The 23,600-nt window shown below is 40.4% G+C and overlaps 1 protein-coding gene across 2 annotated transcripts in view; it reads left to right on the top strand.

Moving 5' to 3' along the window:
• Nucleotides 1-23,600, top strand: part of ITPR3 (inositol 1,4,5-trisphosphate receptor type 3) — a 498,562-nt gene that overhangs the window by 256,387 nt on the left and 218,575 nt on the right. For both annotated transcript variants that reach the window (XM_044288135.1, XM_044288136.1), the window contains exons 28-29: nt 6,122-6,247; nt 19,838-19,960. In XM_044288135.1, coding sequence (XP_044144070.1) covers nt 6,122-6,247; nt 19,838-19,960 — 249 coding nt within the window. The remainder of the gene's footprint in view (nt 1-6,121; nt 6,248-19,837; nt 19,961-23,600) is intronic.

The following is a 23,600-nucleotide window of genomic DNA, read 5'->3' on the forward strand; positions in this document are numbered from 1 at the left end:
GCATTGCTGAGATAAACAATATTTTACTATATGCAAATTAGCCTCTAGGAGCAACGGGGGTGTTGCCATTACACCAAGAGGCTAAGCTCTCTCTGCCAAGCGCACACGTATCTGGTCAGTTTCATAGGTACAAATCTGTGGACAGATGCCCTTTAACTTGCAAAGATATAAGGCAGCTATGCAATATACAATTCATTGTATTGTTGCGGCCTTGTGCTAAAAAAAATTAAATCCCCTGTCATTCTGCACTTCTGCCCCCATAATGAGAAAGCGAAAACTGGATTTTAGAAATGTTTGCAAACATGGATATACTGTAAGTGTTCAACCCCTTGCTATGCCACTTGAAATGTATAGATGGGGGCCTCCCATTTCTATGTAAGTATGTACAGTGACCACACTGTCACAAACACAACATCCTCCAAGGGATTGTGTCACTTCAGAAAATGTAATTAACTTTATCTACATCATTGTTATTATGTAGATAAAGTTAATACAAGGCTCTTACTAATGTATTGTGATTGTCCATATTGCCTCCTTTGCTGTCTTGATTCATTTTTCCATCACATTATACACTGCTTGTTTCCAGAGGTTATGACCACCCTACAATCCAGCAGCGGCCGTGCTTGCACACTGTAGGAAAAGCTCTGGCCTATGCACACTCCCACTGTCCCGGCCACCACTTAGGCTGGCGCATTTTCCTATAGTGTGCTAGCACGACCACCGCTGCTGGATTATAGAGTGGTCGTAACCCTAGGCTACGAGCAGAGTATATTGTGATGAATCAAGCCTACAAAAAAAGTAGAGATGAGCGAACTTCTGTTTTAAGTTCGGCGTCTAAAGTTCGGCTTCCGGTTAGCGGAGAATCCCGATCTGGAACCGGATATGGATTCCGACTTCCGTTGTGGTCCGTGGTAGCGGAATCAATAATCGGCCATTATTGATTCCGCTACCACGGACCACAACGGAAGTCGGAATCCATATCCGGTTCCAGATCGGGATTCTCCGCTAACCGGAAGCCGAACTTTAGACGCCGAACTTAAAACAGAAGTTCGCTCATCTCTAAAAAAAAGCAATATGGAGAAACACAATACATTAGTAAGTGCCTTGTATTAACTTTCTCTACACTATAAATGCTATTTGCTGAAGTGAGACAACCCCTTTAAATGTAAAATAAAAGTGTTTCAAATCAAGATTTATTCTTAATCATAGCAGCAATGTGATTAAGAACCAATCTTGCTTTGAAATGTCTCAGCTATTTCTCGGGGTGCACATTCTCATGTTTCAAGTGTCACTCGCAGCATAAATGCACTGCCACGATATACATCAAACTGGGAATGAAGTTCACTTATATTATATATAGCATACCCAAAACTCAGGCAAGGAGGTGGAACCACAGCCCAGCTAAATAGGAAGGCTGATCAGCACCTTAGTCAGCAGCTGCTGTAGGGCAGGATTAACTCTAGCAGCGCTGGAGAGAAGTTCATTGAGCACTAGGGAGAGTGGAGCTATGCCCACACCTGCCTGGGAAAGCAGAACAGAGGCAGACACAGGTCGCTAGCATAACAGGTCTGAAGACTTTGTGAATGCATTGTATATAGAATGGCCACCTTATCACAACTGGAGCTTCCTTGTATGGGAATTAGACACATGACCCCAAGGGGCAACATAAAATATAGTGCGAATGAGCCGTGGTTATCGGTGCTAAACTAGGCAGGACCAGTATTTCAAAAACTGACAACATTATAAGATTTTATTCAGTGGTGTTGAGAGAATACCCAGAATCAAGGAAAACATCTAGCAAAAGAGGTCAGAGGATGTCAAGAATCATTCTGACGATGTACAGTAAAGCAAACGGCACAGAATACAGTGCTGGTGCTACGACTAACATGTCCAAATGCACAATTGTTACTTAGCATGGGTAGTCTATAACACCAAATTACCAGTTTGAGAGAACTAGAAAGGCAAGACTCCAGTGGACAAAAAAGTACAAGCATTGGATCAGCGAGCAGTGGAAAACCTCATCTTGTCTTATGAATCCAGATGTCTTTTGCACCATGCTGATAGGAGGAGGAAGAATTTGTCACAGGCAGCATTAGTCGATGAACTCTTCTTCTCAGTGCTTCAAACTAAGATTGATTTTTAATTATAGCAGCAATATGATTAAGAACCAGTCTTGCTTTGAAATGTGTCAGCCATTCCTCGGGGTGCACATTCTCATCTTTTGACTTGTTGGAAATAATTATTTTTAATACTTTTGGAGTGCTGGAGCTCTGCCCGAGACATTTTCCTCATGCTGGTTCCTCTGATACCTGTGGATGGACTTTTGAACTGTAGGGTCTAACAGCCAGTTTTAGACAAAATATGGCCCTGGGCAAAGTTAAAAGCGGGACCCCAAATTCTGAAGTATCGTACCAACATTCACATTGGGCCAGATTTATCATTAGCTCAAGTCAGAATAATGGAGTGAAAAAGTCGCAAGAAAATGGACAAACGCTAAAACTGCGCACAAATTTGCTGCTCTGCACTATGCTCGCCAGTTTTCTGAAAGTGGGCATGTTTTCTTATGTAAATCAATCTCTAGACAGATTTACTATTGGGACTATTTAAAAAGTCGCATAAAAATGCGCAATTTCACTCCAGTGAGAACCATGCTTATCCTATGAGACTTTTTAATAGAACATGCGACTTTTTCGTAAAAACGTGCGTCTTTTTCGTAAAAAGGATGCGACTTTTGTAAAGCTGCTTACTGACGGATAAACTGCTACCGTCAAACCACATTTATTACAGTCTAAAAGGGCCGATCATAAACCTGACTTGGCTAAAACTGACTTTAGCCATATGTGAAAGTGCAGTGAGCTGTCAGAGTCATGATAAATCTGGCCTATTGAGTCAGTTTAGTGAATTAAAACAAATATAATCCCGTAAAATAGTTTTAATTACTTTGAAGAAATAGTATATCTTATAACCCCCCCAGCCCCAGACAGTATATAGAATAATACCCCCGCCTGCATGCAGCAACAGTATGATATCCCCAGTACCACATAGTATAAAGTATAACATCCCCAGCCACTCATGGTATATAGTATAGCACCCCCAACCTCACACAGTATTTAGTATAACACCCCCAGTCCCTCACAGTATATAGTATAACATCCGCAGCCCCACACAGTGTATAGTATAGGACTTCCAGCCTCCCTCACAGTATATGGTATAATACCCCCCTAACTGCACACTGTATATAGTATAACATCTCATCCCCACTCAGTAATTGTATAACACCTTCAGGCCCTCACAGTGAATAGTATAGCATCTACAGCCCCACACAGTATACAGCATAATACCTTCAGCCAGGGCCATATTTAGAGTTCATGATGCCCTAAGCACTTTAGTGTGGCCTTACCCCCCAGTTGATGTTCATACAATTTAGATAACTGACGGCCAAACGCTCCCTAGGCCATCAGCTATCCCTCACAACTCCCCCATATTCATGCACACCACTGAAATCCGCACTGCAACAAAATGTTTCCTACGTCAGTGTTACTAAGAAGCCCAATGAAGTTTGTCATGTCACACAACGGCTCCTGCTTCCTCGCTGGCAACGCTTGTGTCTGTCACTGAGTGTGACTGATTTGGTTGATGGAACAGCAGTTGCCGCTCACTGCTGCTTTCAAGCATGAGAATGAGCCAAAACACACAGCAAAAGTGGTGAAGAAATGGTTAGCAGACAACAACATTAACGTTTTGGAGTGGCCCAGCCAGAGTCCAGACTTTATTACAGCAAGATTTGCCCACTCTTCTTTGCAAAAACACTACAAATCTATCAGATTCTGGGGGCATCTCCTGTGCACAGCCCTCTTCAGATCACCCCACAGATTTTCTATTGGATTCAGATCTAGGCTCTGGCTGGGCTATTCCAAAACTTTAATCTTCTGGTAAATCCATTCCTTTGTTGCTTTGGATGTATGATTTGGGTCGTTGTCATGCTGAAAGCTGAAGTTCCTCTTCATGTTCAGCTTTCTAGCAGAAGCCTGAAGGTTTTGTGCCAATATTGACTGGTATTTGGAACTGTTCAGATTTCCCTCTAGCTTAACTAAGGCCCCAGTTCCAGCTGAAGAAAAACAGCCCCAAAGCATGATGCTGCCACCACCATGCTTCACTGTGGGTATGGTGTTCTTTTGGTGATGTGCAGTGTTGTTTTTGCGCCAAACATATCTTTTTGAATTATGGCCAAAAAGTTCAACCTTGGTTTCATCAGACCATAACACTTTTTCTCACATGCTTTTGGGTGACTTCAGATGTGTTTTTGAAAAATGTAGCCTGGCTTGGATGTTTTTCTTAAGAAAAGGCTTTTGTCTTGCCACTCTACCCCATAGCCCAGACATATGAAGAATATGGGAGATTGTTGTCACATGTACCACACAGCCAGTACTGGCCAGATACTCCTGCAGCTCCTTTAATGTTGCTGTAGGCCTCTTGGTAGTGTAACGGTCACATACACACACACACAGGGGGGAGGGAAGTGACCACTGCGCTCCACCCTTACCCCTGGCCCTGCCTACTTGCCTTGCGAGTCCTAATGACAGGGGACAACTGGACGGCAATCCGTAGCTTGGAATAAGTGTAGGGATGACAGACAAACAACAGAACGTGAACGGACTGAGTCAATACCAGGAAAGCTACAAAGTACAAATGGAGCAAGCAGAGAATAGTCAGGAGAAGCTGGGGTCATAAATACCAGGAGAGTCATGAAGTACCAAAGGAGTCAGCAGAGGATAGTCAGGAGGAGGCCGGGGTCAGAATACCAGGAGAGCAGCAAAGTACACAAGGAGCAGGCAGAGGATTGTCAGGAATTCAGCAGGAGGTAAGTACGCCAGGAAAGACACAATCGCAGGTGGAACCTAAATAATAGGCAATCTGTGGCCAGCACAAAATAAATAGGGAGCTAGAGGGGTCATGTGAAGTGGCCAGCGTCACATGACTCCACACAGACAACACAGCCGAGCACCGAGTGATCAGCTCGGTGCTCATCCCTAAAACCATTAGCATGAATGCAGATAGATGCACCCATCAGGAGCGCGGGTGACACTGGATGCACTGATGATGCGCGCGCGTTCCGGACATGCCCGCCTTCTAGACGGCGCCGTGACAGGTAGCCTCCCAGACCAGTTTTCTTCTCGTCTTTTCATCAATTTTGGAGGGACGTCCAGTTCTTGGTAATGTCACTGTTGTGCCATATTTTTTCCATTCCATGGTATATCTAATGCCTTGGAAATTATTTTGTACCCTTCTTCTGACTGATACCTTTTAACAATAAGATCCCTCTGATGTTTTGGAAGCTCTCTGTGGACCATGGCTTTTGCTGTGGGATGCGAGTAAGAACATTTCAGGAAAGACCAACTAGAGCAGCTGAACTTTATTTGGGGTTAATCAGAGGCACTTAAATAGGAGTCAGCACACACCTGCCATCATTTAAACAGGATTTTGAATGTGATTGCTTAATTCTGAACACAGCTACTTCCCCAGTTATAACCATAATATTTTAGTTGTTTTTTTTCCCTCCACCTAAAATATTTCAGTTTGTTTTTCAATTGAGTGGTACAGTTTATAGGTCACATTAAAGGTGAAAAAAGTTCTAAAATGATTTATCTTTGTCTCATTTTTTTTTACATCACAGAAACCTGACAGGGGTGTGTAGACTTTTTATATCCAGTATCTGTGTATATATGTGTGTGTATATGTGTGTATATATATTTATATAAATATAGATATATATATATATATATATTTTATCACACCTATAGAGAGACAGTGAGGACTGCAGTAATCAGAGTGGACCATGGCGCCACAGTTGTGTAAACAGAAAATGGGGAGCGTTGCTAAGGCAGAAAATCTTTTACAGCTATTTTTCTAATAGAAATGTAAGATTGCCATAATTAAAGTATGTTACAAAAACGATCAGGATCACTGCCCCTACACATTACAAAAAATGATAGTTAGACTCTAATCCTCAGTTACTGTTTTTTTTTATTTATCAGTAAATATCACATTCAGTAGGTGAATTACATGGTAAACATTTTCAGATGTAATTACCCTGAACAATGTTATACTTTTATTTATTTAGATTTTAGAAAGACTGAATAAAATGTGCGGTGTTGGTGAACAAGTTCGCAAAAAGCAACAAAGACTGCTGAAAAATATGGATGCTCATAAGGTTATGCTTGATCTTCTCCAAATCCCATATGAAAAGGTATGTTAACATATTTATCAGTGCAAAATGAGAACACATGTTTTAAGACATACGACTGCAACAAAATAATATACCTAACGGGAACCTGTCACCCCAAAAATGCATCTACACCCACCAGCAGTACCTCATAGCAGCCCACAGCCTGTTAATAATCAGGTTTCATCTGATGCTGTACAAGTGCAAAAAACGCAGTTTTATTCTCCATCAAAAAAGTGTGAAACAACTGAAAATATGTCATATTCTAGGTTCTTCAAAGTAGCCACCTTTTGCTTTGATTACTGCTTTGCACACTCTTGGCATTCTCTTGATGAGCTTCAAGAGATAGTCACCTGAAATGGTTTTCACTTCACAGGTGTGCCCTGTCAGGTTTAATAAGTGGGATTTCTTGCCTTATAAATGGGGTTGGGACCATCAGTTGCGTTGTGGAGAAGTCAGGTGGATACACAGCTGATGGTCCTACTGAATAGACTATTAGAATTTGTATTATGGCAAGAAAAAAAGCAGCTAAGTAAAGAAAAATGAGTGGCCATCATTACTTGAGGAAATGAAGGTCAGTCAGTCCGAAAAATTGGGAAAACTTTAAAAGTGTCCCCAAGTGCAGTCACAAAAACCATCAGAGTCACCATCAGAGTCACACCGCAGAGTGAAGGCAAAAGGGCCAACAAGTGCTAAGCATCTCTGGGAACTCCTTCAAGACTGTAGGAAGACCATTTCAGGTGACTACCTCTTGAAGCTCATCAAGAGAATGCCAAGAGTGTGCAAAGCAGTAATCAAAGCAAAAGGTCGCTACTTTGAAGAACCTAGAATATGACATATTTTCTGTTGTTTCACACTTTTCACGCAATGCAGGCCCCATAGAAGTAAATAGGGCTGCTTGAAAATCGCAAGCATCCGCAAGCAAGTGCGGATGCGGTGCGATTTTCACGCATGGTTGCTAGGAGTCGATTTGGATGGGGACCCGATCATTATTATTTTCCATTAAAACATGGTTATAAGGGAAAATAATAGCATTCCTAATACAGGTTGCATAGTACAATAAAAAAATATATAACTCACCTTAATCCACTTGATCGCGCAGCCCGGCTTCTCTTCTGTCTTCATATTTGCTGTGCACAGGAAAAGGACCTGTGGTAACGTTAATGCGCTCATCACATGATCCATCACATGGTGACGGATCATGTGATGAGCGCAGTGATGTCATCAAAGGTCCTTTACCCAGGTCCTGAAGAAAGAAGAGAAGCCGGGCTGCGCGATCAAGTGGATTAAGGGGAGTTATATTATTTTTATTTATTTTTTTAACCCCTCCAGCCCTTTTGTACTATGCATTCTGTATTAAGAATGCTATTATTTTCCCTTTATAACCATGTTATAAGGGGAAATAATACAATCTACACAGCACCTAACCCAAACCCGAACTTCTGTGAAGAAGTTCGGGTTTGGGTACCAAACTTGCCGATTTTTCTCACGCGGGTGCAAAACACATTACAATGTTTTGCACTCGCGCTGAAAAATCGTGCATGTTGCCGCAACGCACCCGCATCTTTTTCCGCAACGCCCGTGTGAAACCAGCCTTAATCTATTGGTGCCAGTGTTTTTGTTTAATTCCTTAAGGACCTAGGATGAGAATACTGGTTTTAAACTGCGGCCCTTCTCCTGCCCTACATGTGCTCTCTAGATCAGCAGTTACTGACAGCCGGACCCCTGCTGCATCCACCATCATCGGTGGCAACGCTGATGCCGTTGGATTAACCCCACATATGCCGCGGTCCTGATCCATTGTGTCCCCGCGCTGCGGTGACGGGGACCCTGTGGTTGCCATGGCAGCCCCAAGCCTTTTAAAGGCCTTGGGGTTGGCAGCTACGGAGACCTATGAGGCCCAGCTCCCAGGCTGGGTCTCATAGGTAGACTGTCAATGTTTTACACTGTGTAATACCCTGATAGTCAATGCAGTACAATACAGAAGTACCATATTTGGCCAAAAATAAAAAAGTTTAATAAAAGTGTTTTTTAACAATAAAAAATTAAAGTTTCAAGAAAAAAAAATGCCCCTTTCCCAAAAAATTGAAAGAAAAAACCCCAGACATTAAGTATCTCTTCGATTAATACTGTCTCTTTAAACATTTCACATGATCTATCTCGTCAGGTGGACACTGTAAAAGAAAAAAACTGCCAAAAGAAGTGATTTTTTTTTGTCACCTTACATCACAAAAAGTGTAATATGAAGCGATCAAAAAGTTGTATATACCCTAAAATAGTACCAATCAGTCACCTCATGCTGCAAGAAAATGAGCCCCTACATAAGACATTCACCGAAAAAAAATAATATATATATATATGGCTTTCAGAACATGGAGACAAAATAAACCAAAATAAAGATCAAAAATAGACAAATTAGGTATCATCGCGTCTGTAACAACCTGCTCTATAAAAATATCACATGATCTATCCCAAGCATCCTCAAACTGCGGCCCTCCAGCTGTTGCAAAACTACAACTCCCAGCATGCCCGAACAGCCTACAGGTATCAGCCTATAGCAGGGCATTGTGGGAGTTGTAGTTTTACAACAGCTGGAGGGCCGCAGTTTGAGGATGCCTGATCTATCCCGTCAGGTGAATACCATAAAAAAAAAAAAAAGTTTAACTATGCGAAAAAGCTATTCTTTTTTTTAAATCACATCACAAAAAAGTGTAATATCAAGCGATCAAAAAGTTGTATGTACCCAAAAATAGTACTAATCAATCATGCCGTAAAAAATGAGCTCCTACATAAGATATGTTTGTTTTTCTTTCAAAAATGCTTTATATATATATATATATATATATATATATATATACAGGTCCTTCTAAAAAAATTAGCATATTGTGATAAAGTTCATTATTTTCTGTAATGTACTGATAAACATTAGACTTTCATATATTTTAGATTCATTACACACCAACTGAAGTAGTTCAAGCCTTTTATTGTTGTAATATTGATGATTTTGGCATACAGCTCATGAAAACCCAAATTTTCTATCTAAAAAAATTAGCATATTTCATCCGACCAATAAAAGAAAAGTGTTTTTAATACATAAAAAGTCAACCTTCAAATAATTATGTTCAGTTATGCACTCAATACTTGGTCGGGAATCCTTTTGCAGAAATGACTGCTTCAATGCGGCGTGGCAGGGAGGCAATCAGCCTGTGGCACTGCTGAGGTGTTATGGAGGCCCAGGATGCTTCGAGAGCGGCCTTAAGCTCATCCAGAGTGTTGGGTCTTGCGTCTCTCAACTTTCTCTTCCCAATATCCCACAGATTCTCTATGGGGTTCAGGTCAGGAGAGTTGGCAGGCCAATTGAGCACAGTAATACCATGGTCAGTAAACCATTTACCAGTGGTTTTGGCACTGTGAGCAGGTGCCAGGTCGTGCTGAAAAATGAAATCTTCATCTCCATAAAGCTTTTCAGCAGATGGAAGCATGAAGTGCTCCAAAATCTCCTGATAGCTAGCTGCATTGACCCTGCCCTTGATAAAACACAGTGGACCAACACCAGCAGCTGACATGGCACCCCAGACCATCACTGACTGTGGGTACTTGACACTGGACTTCAGGCATTTTGGCATTTCCCTCTCCCCAGTCTTCCTCCAGACTCTGGCACCTTGATTTCCGAATGACATGCAAAATTTGCTTTAATCCGAAAAAAGTACTTTGGACCACTGAGCAACAGTCCAGTGCTGCTTCTCTGTAGCCCAGGTCAGGCGCTTCTGCCGCTGTTTCTGGTTCAAAAGTGGCTTGACCTGGGGAATGTGGCACCTATAGCCCATTTCCTGCACACGCCTGTACACGGTGGCTCTGGATGTTTCTACTCCAGACTCAGTCCACTGCTTCCGCAGGTCCCCCAAGGTCTGGAATCGGTCCTTCTCCACAATCTTCCTCAGGGTCCGGTCACCTCTTCTCGTTGTGCAGCGTTTTCTGCCACACTTTTTCCTTCCCACAGACTTCCCACTGAGGTGCCTTGATACAGCGCTCTGGGAACAGCCTATTCGTTCAGAAATTTCTTTCTGTGTCTTACCCTCTTGCTTGAGTTTGTCAATGATGGCCTTCTGGACAGCAGTCAGGTCGGCAGTCTTACCCATGATTGCGGTTTTGAGTAATGAACCAGGCTGGGAGTTTTTAAAAGCCTCAGGAATCTTTTGCAGTTGTTTAGAGTTAATTAGTTGATTCAGATGATTAGGTTAATAGCTCGTTTAGAGAACCTTTTTAATGATATGCTAATTTTTTTAGATAGGAATTTTGGGTTTTCATGAGCTGTATGCCAAAATCATCAATATTAAAACAATAAAAGGCTTGAACTACTTCAGTTGGTGTGTAATGAATCTAAAATATATGAAAGTCTAATGTTTATCAGTACATTACAGAAAATAATGAACTTTATCACAATATGCTAATTTTTTTAGAAGGACCTGTATATATATATATATATTTTATTTTTATTATTATTATTATTATTATTATTTTTAGATAAATTAGGCTTCATTCACGTCACCGTTCAGCCTTTCCGTTCTCCTGCTCCGTTTAGGAGCAGGAGAACGGAAAGGATGGATTTGGCACATAACTGAGCCGAATGGAACCTAAGGACCCATAGACTAATATTATGGGGTCAGTTGGGTTTCTGCTCAGAGTAAGATTCTTTCCAAGGAGCCCAAGTTTTTAGGCATCTAGAGTGAGTTCTATTTGCCCAGCTTGCTATTTCCTCCATGGTCAATTTTTGACTCACATTGAGTAATAGTTGGGGGGTTGGGGCTAAGCCAGTGGAAGGAGATTAGGTACCTAGCTGCTTGGACCATCCAAGTAGGCAAATAAGATGCCTTTGGGGTCCAGTTTTTTTTTAATGGGATCCACAATGAGACCGACGAGGGCGATAGATGAATGGGGGGTGCCACATATTTGGTTTAATTTGTGTTCTACTTGTTCCCAGAATCCCCTTTATTTGAGGACAAAAAGTAAGATTTTTGAAGTGGAAACAAAAGTCCTGCATGCATAACTTTTGTCTCCGCTCCAAAATAATCTTCTGAGTGGAAACCTAACAGACCCCATTATAGTCTATGGGGTCCTTAGGTTCCATTCGGCTCAGTTATGTGCCAAATCCGTCCTTTCCGTTCTCCTGCTCCTAAACAGAGCAGGAGAACGGAAAGGCTGAACGGTAATGTGAACGAAGCCTTAGGTATTGTCGCATCCTTAACAACCTGCTCTATAAAAATATCACATGATCTACCCCATAAAGTGAATGCTGTAAAAAGGAATTTAATAACAACTGTGCCAAAACAACCATCTTTTGGTCACCTTGCCTGAAAAAGTGTAATATTATCCAATAAAAATGGCAACTCTTCCCACAAAAATGAGCCCCTACATAGGATGATTGGCAGAAAAATAAAAAAAATATGGCTTTCAGAAAATGGAGACACAAAACCTTTTTTTTTTCAAAAATACTTTATTATGTAAAACCGAAACAAAATAAAAATAAATGTAGACATATTTGGTATTATCGTATCCGTAACAGCCTGCTCTATAAAAAGCACATGATCTAACCCAGTGATGGCGAACCTATAGCACGGGTGCCAGAGGCGGCACTCAGACCCCTCTCTGTGGGCACCCGTGCCTTGGAAAAAGTCTATGGCGTACCAATATGCTTTAGACTTTTCCTGCCATTCATCAGCACAAGACGCACTATGAACAGCACAGGCAGCACACTGAATGTAGGCTATTAAGCTATTATAGCTAAATGATAAAGTACATGGAAGATATACTATATTGCTATTCAGGTTAAATTGCCGTGTTGACACTTTGCAATAAATAAGTGGGTATTTGGTTGCAGTTTGGGCACTCGGTCTCTAAAAGGTTCACCATCACTGATCTAACCTGTCAAGTGAACGCCATAAAAAACAAAAAATAGAAACTGTGCCAGAACAGCCATACCAATAAAACTGTCACCTTAGGCTACATGCACACGACCGTGTGTGTTTTGCGGTCTGCAAGAAAAACGGATGACGTTCCGTATGGCATCCGTTTTTTTTTTTTAAGATCTTTTTTTTTTTGCTGATCCATTGTAATAATACCTATCCTTGTCCGCAAACTAGAAAAAATAGGACATGCACTATTTTTTTTGTAACGGAACGGACATACTGATGCGGACAGCACACGGTGCGCTGTCCGCGTTTTTTGCGGACCAATTGAAATTAATTGGTCCGCATCCTATCCGCAAAAAAAACAGAATGGACACTGAAACAAACAACGCTCGTTTGCATGTAGCCTTAGGCTACTTTCACACTTGCGTTCGGGGCTCCGCTTGTGAGTTCCGTTTAAAGGCTCTCACAAGTGGCCCCGAACTGATCCGTCCAGCCCTAATGCATTCTGAGTAGATGCGGATCCGCTCAGAATGCATCAGTCTGGCAGCGTTTGGGCTCCGCTACGCTCAGCAGGCGGACACCTGAACGCTGCTTGCAGCGTTCGGGTGTCCGCCTGGCCGTGCGGAGGCAAACAGATCCGTCCAGACTTACAATGGAAGTCAATGGGGACGGATCCGTTTGAATTTGACACTATATGGCTCAATTTTCAAACGGATCCGTCCCCCATTGACTTTCAATGTAAAGTCAAAACGGATCCGTTTACCATGAAAAAAAATAGTTTTTTTTTGTTTTTTTGTTCATGTCAATGCAAACGGATCCGATCTGAACGGATCTAAGTGTTTGCATTATAGGTGCGGATCCGTCTGTGCAGATACCAGACGGATCCGCCCTGAACGCAAGTGTGAAAGTAGCCTAATTCTGTAATTTCTAAAATAGGGTCACTTTTGGGATTTTCTACTTTAGGGTGCATCTTTAAATGTCACATGGCAACTTAAAATTATCCCAGTGAAATCTACCCTCCAAAATCCATGTGACGCTCCTTTCCTTCTGTGCCCTGCCGTGTTCCCACACAGCAGTTTACAACAACATATGCCGAATCAGGGTAATAAACATTGAGTTTTCTTTGACTGTTAACCCTTGATGTTAAAACTGGATTAAATGGAAAATCTTCCCAAAAAAGTGAAATTTTAATGTCATCTCCTTTTTCCTTTAATTTTTGTGGAACACCTAAGGCACCTTTCACACAGGCGAGTATTCCGCGCGGATGCGATGCGTGAGTTGAACGCATTGCACCAGCACTGAATACCGACCCATTCATTTCTATGGGGCTGTTCATATGAGCGGTGATCTTCACACATCACTTGTGCGTTGCGTGAAAATCGCAGCATGCTCTATATTCTGAATTTTTCACGTAACGCAGGCCCCATAGAAATGAATGTGCGGATGCGGTGCGATTTTCACGCACGGTTGCTAGGAGACGATCGGGATGGAGACCCGATCATTATTATTTTCCCTTATAACATGGTTATAAGGGAAAATAATAGCATTCTGAATACAGAATGCATAGTAAAATAGAGCTGGAGGGGTTAAAAAAAATTATTTAACTCACCTTAGTCCACTTGTTCGCGTAGCCCAGCATCTCCTTCTGTCTCCTTTGCTGAACAGGACCTGGGGTGAGCATTAATTACATGAACAGGACCTGTGATGACGTCACTCCGGTCATCACATGTTCCATCACATGATCCATCACCATGGTAAAAGATCATGTGATGGAACATGTGATGACCGGAGTGACGTCATCACAGGTCCTGTTCATGTAAAATTTTGATTATAAAATAAAGGTGAAATATATCAACTCAAAATCATGAAGTACAATGTATCGCAAGAAACCGATCTCAGAATGGTTTGGATAAGTAAAAGTATTTCAAATTTATTACCACATAAAGTGACACATGTAAAATTTCCTAAAAATGGCCATGTCCTTAAGGTGAAAAGAGTGTAAGATCCTTAATGGGTTAAATTGTTTACCCCCTGTTTACTGCATTGATTCTTACAGTTTGGTAATCTTGTCCCAAAATGGCCACTGATGGAGGGTTATATGCCCAGCTCCATCCATCATCAGCCATTTTGGGACTGAAGTGTTAGACTATCAGTAAGAATCAATGCAGTAAAAAAGGGGTAAGCAATTTAAACTGTCAGACATAGGCACCAGTGGCTTGATAATACTGTTTCACTAAAGGCTCCTTCACATGGTCTGATTTAGCAAGTGATTGTCAAAAAGTGTTCCTTCCTGACAATTGCCTGCTCATCAGCGGAGGAGAAAGCTGCATTTACATGAAGCGATCTCATCCACAGTATGGGGATGAGAGATCATTGCTGGCAGCAAAGTGCTGTTTAGATGATCTGCTGCTGGCAAAGGATGATTACCCTATTACGAGATGAACAAACGTTTCTCTTGTTCTTGGGGCACCTTTACACAGGCTGATGATTACTAACAAGTGTCCGTATGAACACTGGTTAGTGATAATCTGCCCAAACACTGGTCAGTGTAAAAGGTCTTCAAGTGCAGAATCTTTGCCAATGCAGAGGATTTAAAGCTGTCTCTCAGGGACACAAAGCTAATGAAAACATGATAAAAAGTGGTGACTCATTTTAATGATTTTATGTCCCACGACCATATGTATTTTGTGGTCCACAAAGCGTGTATCCCCAAAAAATATGGAAGACATCCGTGTTGCATCCGCTTTTTTGATGATCCATTGTAACAGTGCCTATCCTTGTCTGCAAAACAGAGAGGAATAAGACATGTTCTATCTTTTTTTGCGAGGCTACAGAATAGACATACAGTACGGATGCGGAACAGCATTTTTTTTGCGGACCCATTGAATGAATGGGTCCGCATCCTATCCGCAAAAAAATGCTGATCTGATGTAGACCAAAAATACAATCATGTGAATGTGGCCTTATGGTGAGTACAACGTTAGCTTTTTTTAAAGCTACGCTAGGAAATCAGAATCAGTAGCGATAACGGAGTTTTAAGATCTTCCCATTTTCTTAATAGCTTATTTTCCCTTCACATATTAGGTCCTATTTGTGTAATAGCAAGAGGTGACTATGATAATTATCTGCAAGGAGCCTTGAGTCAATAATGCCTCAGGAAAAATACATTATCCTGGCATCTTTATTTCTTGGCTCAGCAATATATTACAGAAAGAGTTCTCCCTTTAAGAATTATACTAAGGCAGTTAGGCAGTTGTAGTTTTCTGTCATCCGTCCATTGAATTTGAAGTCAGAACTCTACCATGGCACTTTCCCTAAAAATGAAGAAAGAACTTTGTTTTGACAACACACTACTTAATTGTCCACAGAAATTAATTTGTTGTCATAATTTAAAATTACTTTCTTTAAAAACTCCATTTTTGGCTCTGGTTCTATGGATTACCATCATATTATAAATTAGGTATTGCCCCTGCAAAATGAGCATTGATTTCCTTCAAATGACTAATCTCCATCTAACAGAGGAGCAGGACTGCCTACAGTAAAGTGATCATAGCCCTGTTATCGAGCAATTTGTAGGAAATGTCAGTGGTGACCATTTTTCATTATGCAGGCAAGGAAATGCTTTAATGTAACTGTGAAACACCTACCGTATCTTGTGGAGTACGGTATATGTTAGGCAGTTTGGTCTTTATATCCATTATATTCATTAACTGTCTTTCACAATATAATATATCTGGATATAATATTTGGATCTTTTATTTGCATTTTTATGTTTGTGTTTCTTTCTGAACTGCAAAGCTTAATACTTTATTGTGGTGCTGAAAAGAAAATGCATATGTAATTCTCTACAGTCTATTAAATAACACATGCATACAGAATAGATCATGTTTTACATTCATACTGCAAACCTATAAAATGTAATGAGTATATATATATATATTAAGTATGGCAAATAATGTCACATTGTATTGTTCTTGCTTTCTGCACATAGATGGAACATTCTAGAAGCCCCTTTGTAATGTAAATTATAGCTGTAGTTTAGTGTTAGTTCTCTTTGCTTTCTTTTCTTCCTCAGGCACTTCTTATATAAATGAGGCACAAATTATAAATGGGACATTTTTCTTCCAAATTATCCTCAATTCACATGAAATTGTCCCTAAAAAAATGTTTGACAGAGCTCAGCCAATACATTGATTTCTTATCTGGGGAAAAAGATTTATAGCTATAGCTTAGAAGAAGGAAGAAATATAGTTAGAAAAGCGCACTCTTGAACGCAGGATTGTTGGCCTGAATGTTTATTCTCGGTTATGAAGAAGGTTATGGTATGCTTCAAAATACGCTTATTATGAAGAATGTGTAGAGTTTTAGTATCTGTATTAAACATAAAGATAGGGAAAGAGAGAGATTATGTTAGGCTATGGAAACAACTGCAGCTGCCATTCTTATGTCCCTGAAGTACAGTATGTAAAGAGATGGTTCTCTTCCTTGGGAGATACTCTTTCCCATGGAGCATTGCCAATAAGTCTCCATACAGGATTGGTCTCTTTAAAGAGATTCAGCATCCAAGCTGCATTCAGGGTATCACACCGGCCAGAGTCCTACCTCGTACTGACAAGGGGCAAGCACCCTGAAACAGCTGTCTACAGATGGATTTCAGGCTTGGCTGTATTCAAATCCCAAGGCTAGTTGGAAAGTCGGATATTAACTCACAGGGAGCCACTTCCAAGAAGTGGCACTGGTGAGATGTTTCTTTTCCTTGGGAGATACTTCTTTGCATATTGTTTTTCCCATGGAGCATTGCCAGTAAGTGTCCATACAGGACTGGTCTCTTTATAGGAATTCAGCCTATGTCCCTGCAATAAAATTATTGCATGCTTTGCACAAACAAAATGTACTATACACAGTATGTTAGCTAACCTAATATGAGCAAGCTTTTGGCTTTAAATATTTAAAATATTGATCTTAAAGGGGTTGTCTCACTTCAGCAAATAGCATTTATTATGTAGAGAAAGTTTATACAAGGCACTTACTAATGTATTGTGATTGTCCATATTGCTTACTTTGCTGACTTGATTTATTTGTTCCATCACAGTATACACTGCTCATTACCATGTTTAAGACCACCCTGCAACCCCAGCACCGGTAGTCATGCTTGTACTCTATAGAAAAATCATTAGCATATGTCCTCTCCCACAATCCCGGCCACCAGAGAGGCCAGCACTTTTTCCTGGAGTGTGCAAGAACGACCACTACTGATGGCTTGCAGGGTGGTTGGAACAATGGAAACAAGCAGTGTATAATGTGATGGAAAAATTAATTAAGCCACAAAAGGAGGCAATTTAAACAATCACAACAAATTAGTAAATGCAGGGGTGTAACAATCCAGGCAGGGGGAGGGGGCACGCTGCACTCACATGTAAAAGGAGCGCTCTGACATGGCCCAGCATGAAGTACAGTGACAATGCCGGGCCTGTCAGAGCTCACTTCAAACATGTATAATATGCACCCCGGCGCAGGGGGTAAAGGGGGGCTGCAGAGGCAGGGGACGCAGAGGCAATGGGGAGCATGCGCACCCACCCAGCAGTTCTTGTCACTGCCGGGCTGTTTGTGCACAGCCAGCAGCGCGATGTGAGTGTGGGAGCACGTCATCAGGGAAGAAGGTAAGTATGTGGTTTTATTTTCTTTCATAAAGCTGCAGTCTGGAGAGGACACTGGAGGCAAAAGGGCAGTCAGAACTAGAGTGAGGGGGCACAAAAGTAAGCATCTTTACTGAGGGAGCACCGAATATGCCATAACTACTGTGAGGGGGCACCTAATCTGGCATAACTACTGTGAGGGGGCACTAATCTAGCATAACTACTGTGAGGGGGCACACAATTTGGCATAACTACTGTGAGCGACACCCTGGATGAGATAGAATAAAATGAGTCACTAGGTTTCAAAAAGCTCTCTGTGTTAATGAGGAGCAGCACTGTCCCACTATACTGACACTGGACGAGATGGGACAAGATTTTATTAGTTGGGACTGGGTAAGTGTAGCTATGCATTTGGCTTAGTGTAAAAATTGCCGGGCCGCTGAACTGCCAGCTCTTTGTATAACTTGGGGGGGTGGGGGCTCGGTCCAAAGTTTGCACTGGGGCCCATAACACTCTAGTCACACCAATAAGTGCTTTGTATTACTTTCTCTACATGATAAATGCAACTTGCTGAAGTGAGACAACTCACTATGTACAATTTGTATTATACCCATTGTGAGCTAAAAATCATTTTTAAATTGGTCTTTATTACAAATATGGAACCCTTATCACTGTACATAGCTGAGGAATCTGAAATTTCTCTCTGCTCCATCTAATTTGACACACTCCTTATCTCTGCTTTCTGCTATTATAAACACAATAGCTCAGTTCTTATCTTACTGATAAGAATGTGGCTTAAATAAGTATTTATAACCTATTAGTAAATTAGAAATAAGGGTTATTAGATGACACAAAGTAAACAGTTATCTCTTTGTGACAGAATGCCTCAATATTTTTAATAAAGACCAATTGAAAAAATGTTTTTGCCCAAAATGAGTAAAATGCTATCATAATATTTTTTTTTGCCTCTGAAGGTGTACATAGCCTTTAAGGAGAGTAGCTGGGTATCAGATATGACTTCTCATACATAATACTTGCTTATATTTAGTCAGAAAAAGTAAAAACCTTGGAAAATTGTTCCTTTGAAGTTTCTACACTTTTGGTGTTTTTCACAGTACCACTTCATACACATATGTTAGGTGCCCTGTCATTGGGTTCCCTTGAATGGATCAGCAGTTGAGCATGCACAGTGCCTCGTTCACAGTAGAGAGAAGTGAGCCCTAGACACCACCTGCACCACTGTCCATACCTGAACGGCGGACTACAACTGCCAGCTGTCCCTGCTTACTGAGTGCTGGGGTTTACGTGGGAGAAAACAAGGCGAGTAAACAATAAATGTAGTGACATGCAAGCACAAGGGGAAATAAAAGAAGCAGAAGCAAAAGAAGACAAAGAGTAGTACGGTACCAAGCCAAGGTCAAACACAAGTGGTTACAACAGGGTCCAAATCCATCAGGTAGATGCAGATCCAAGCCAAGGAGAAACAGTACAGCCAAGCCAACATTAGAATCCAAAAATCTGAGTCAGTGGAATGTTAGTAGTGCAGTAGGTAGTAAGGCAAGAATAACCATTCACAGGCAATCTGTGGCCAGTAGGTTGCCTGTTCCTGGTCATGTGAAGCACTTGGCACAGAGAGTCCCATCTATCTACATAGCAACAGGACACTGGTAGCACTGCAAAGGAGGCATCTGTTGGCACCAGATATAACAGCGTCTCCATTCAAAGTGTATGGAACTGATGGAGACAGCCATGTACAGTGTTCATCTGTTTGCTGCAGTACAGCCATACAGACACGGAATGGAGTGGCAGAGAGCATGCACAACTGCTGTTCCATTCAGGTGTCTACCCACAGGCGGTTGGGTGGAACTCAGAACCCACATTCTAGTAATCAATAGGGACCCCAGTTTTGGGACACCGAGTAATGATATATTTATCACCTATACTGAGAATAAGTAATAAACATCAACAGGAAGGGGGGACTTTAAACCACTTTCAGAAACTGGACTCTGTGAACATGACTTCAAAAGATGAAAATCCACTTTAATAATTGGTTTGTACTGTTTTTACAGGGAGACTTGAAAATGAAAGAGATTTTGAAGTACACACACCAGTTTCTGCAGAAATTCTGTGCCGGAAACCCAGAAAATCAAGCTCTTTTACACAAGCACTTGTCTCTATTCCTAACTCCTGGTGTAAGTTACAGCATATGGGGAGTATAGCACTGGAATCTGAGCCTCCAGTTTTTATATTGTACTGCATTATCTTGTACTGCTGATAAGGATATTTGCATTCTTTACTGTATTTGTCAAATATTTAATATCTATCAAGGAAAAGCAACAGTTGCTTGCAATCATAATAATTTATTTCTTTATGCAATAAGCAGTCGTGACTATACAGACTTACTTTTATGTCTACGGTGTTTATCACATACTACATTTATATGATCCAGTTTATCTTGTTTTTCACATTGCCATAGATAAGCACACAGAATTGTGTAATAATGTATTAGACTAGTGGATGAACATTACAATTGTCAGGAAGGAAGCTGCAATTACACTAATGCCATCTCTCGTCCCCATACAGAATCATTATGTGCCGGAAGCAGAGCGTGATTAGTCAGCACAACCTGCTGCCAGCAAACAATTTTTTACCCTGCATAAAAGATGTGATTGCCTTATGAATGAGCATTTGCTCATTCTTAGGGTAATCGGCAGCACTTTTACACAGGCAGATTATCACTAACGAGCATTTCAGCGATAATCAGCCCAACCCTTAGCTAGTTCAATGCAGGCCTATATTTTATTTCTCTCTTAATTCTATCACTGTTTGTACACTGAATAGTTAAAGTGAAGAATCTTTTTAGATATGTGGCCAAAAGTGAACCTTGCCCTTATTGAACCAAAAGCCTAATTTGCATATTAAAAAGTATCAAGTCTTCCATCATATGAAGTATTAATTGGCAGTGATACAGTTTTGATCCTAGTACCAGATTGTTGTAGTGTAGTAATGGTGCCAGGCGCTATTGTATCTAGCTGGCAAGTCAAATATACCGAGCCCAAGAGTCAAATGTGGCTACTGAGGCATTAATTGTTAGGGATCACTGATGTACAGTAAGGATTTGGGATAAAGATAAATGTCTGTATTCGGCTCAAAATGGTAACACATAATGCTAATATCTCTTTTGCCCCCCCAAAAAAGTAACAAAGTAGGCAGACTCAAGTCACAAATATATTAAAAAATAAATTATAAATTATTTACTAAACAATAAAATAACAAAATACACTAATATCATAGCAGGCTCCTAGATATTATAAAATGCCTTGTATCCTATAAATAATAATAATATAAAATAGACACAAGTCCTGTGATCTCTTATAGTAACTCGGTTGTCATAGTAGGTATACCAAGAGGTTAATCCAGTATTGGTAGTAGATCAATAATTAGTTGTTAGTAAGTCCCAATGTATAACTCTGATTCATATGAGTTACTTGTAAGTTCATAGGATATTCAATCATAAAATGTGCTCAAATATATATCATTTTAAAAACGTCGCTCTGTAGAGTTGAAAGCAGATATAGGTGCGCAATGCAGTAATCCATGGGGATGGAGTAGAGTGAAATAATCTGTGGGGCCAGAGTGGAGTCTCTCTCTCACCGACGCACTCACGTAGTCTGGCTGCTTGATATAATAATAAACTGCTCGTTCTCAGCATGTCCCACGTGGTGTAGCTGCTTTAGTCAGGTTGTTGTAAATGCCGTGCATGACTAGCAGATCCTCGCTGATTACATCATGCACTCAATGGATGACTTAGCCTGGTATTTGAGGATAGCGGTTAGGTTGTGGTTACTATGCATTTCGAAGTTAACAAATTTCTTCCTCAGTGGTAGTAACCATTTTGTCAGGCGGCTGAATATTTATAGGGATTACAAAAAGATCACCAAAGGTGGCATGGAATTCTTCTAGTATTAATCAAAATGCGGCATGGATTACAATATAAGTTTAATATATATGTCTAATACCCAAAAATATACTTTAATATATACGAAAACCTCAGATTTTTTTTCATTAAAATATTGTATTTTATTGTATTACCATCTGTCGGTAACACTTCATTTTACTATTATATTTGACAATGTGTTTTTGATGCATTTTTAATGCTTTTTTTTTGTCTTTCTAGTCTATTCCTTCTATTGCAACTTATCAGTCAAAAATGTGCTCAATTGATGGAATGATCTTTAAATTTGTATCCTAAGTCTAAAAATCAATATACATTCATCCATAATAGTATATCTAATGTAAATAGTGCTAATATATATTACTTATTATAAAGCACTGGTATAAATCTTTATAACCAATCTCTATACCTAGTATAGGGGTAAAACGGGAAGAGACAACAGAGTGCTGGAAATGCAGCCTGACTCTGTTGTCACATCACTGGATAGCACTTCCACTCTTGACACAATAAAAAAAACAAATAATTCAAGTTCCACATTCAAACTACATTTCTATATACATTTTTCTCAAAATTTATTGTTCTACATCTCTTTGATTAAAAAAAATGCAATAAGTGTATATTTATTGGTTTGGGTAAAAGTTATAGCGTTTACAATCTATGGTGCAAAAATGTGAATTTACGCACTTTGACTTTCTGAGCACCTGTCATGTTTCCTGAGGTTCTACAATGCCCAGACAGTAGAAACACCCCACAAATGACCCCATTTCGGAAAGTAGACACCCTAAGGTATTCGCCGATGGGCATAGTGAATTCATGGAAGTTTTTATTTTTGTCACAAGTTAGCGGAAAATGATTTATTTTTTATTTTTATTTATTTTTCTTACAAAGTCTCATATTCCACTAACTTGTGACAAAAACTAAAATTGTACATGAACTCACCATACCCCTCACGGAATACCTTGAGGTGTCTTCTTTCCAAAATGGGGTCACTTGTGGGGTATTTATACGGCCCTGGCATTTTAGGGGACCTAAAGCGTGAGAAGTAGTTTGAATCCAAAGGCGTAAAAAATGCCCTGTGAAATCCTAAAGGTGCACCTAGGCTGCAAAAAAGTGTCACACATGTGGTATCGCCGTACTCAGGAGAAGTAGGGCAATGTGTTTTGGGGTGTATATTTACATATACCCATGCTGGGTGAGATAAATATCTCTCTAAAAGACAACTTTTCCCATTGTTTTATACAAAGTTGTCGTTTTACAGAGATATTTATCTCCCCCAGCATGGGTATATGTAAAAATACACCCCAAAACACATTGCCCTACTTTTCCTGAGTACGGCGATACCACATGTGTGACACTTTTTTGCAGCCAAGATGCGCAAAGGGGCCCAAATTCCAAAGAGTACCTTTTAGGAGGGCATTTTTGGGCATTTGGATTCCAGACTTCTTCTCACGCTTTAGGGCCCCTAAAATGCCAGGGCAGTATAAATACCCCACATGTGACCCCATTTTGGAAAGAAGACACCCCAAGGTATTTCGTGAGGGGCATGGCGAGTTCCTAGAATATTTTTTTTTGGGCACAAGTTAGCGGAAAATGATTTTGTAAGAGAAAAAAATATATATATCATTAACATTTTCCGCTAACTTGTGGCAAAAAAAAAATATTCTAGGAACTCACCATGCCCCTCACGGAATACCTTGGGGTGTCTTCTTTCCAAAATGTTAGTTAGTGGAATATGAGACTTTGTAAGAAAAAACTAAAAAAATGTCTGCTAACTTGTGCCCAAAAAAAATAAAAAATCCATGAATTCGCCATGCCCCTCAAAAGTGATTTTTATAGCGCCGCAGCGATTTCACTGTGTTTTTGCAGTGATCAGAAAA

Source organism: Bufo gargarizans, chromosome 3, assembly GCF_014858855.1.
Source record: "Bufo gargarizans isolate SCDJY-AF-19 chromosome 3, ASM1485885v1, whole genome shotgun sequence".
Classification (NCBI taxonomy): Eukaryota; Metazoa; Chordata; class Amphibia; order Anura; family Bufonidae; genus Bufo; species Bufo gargarizans.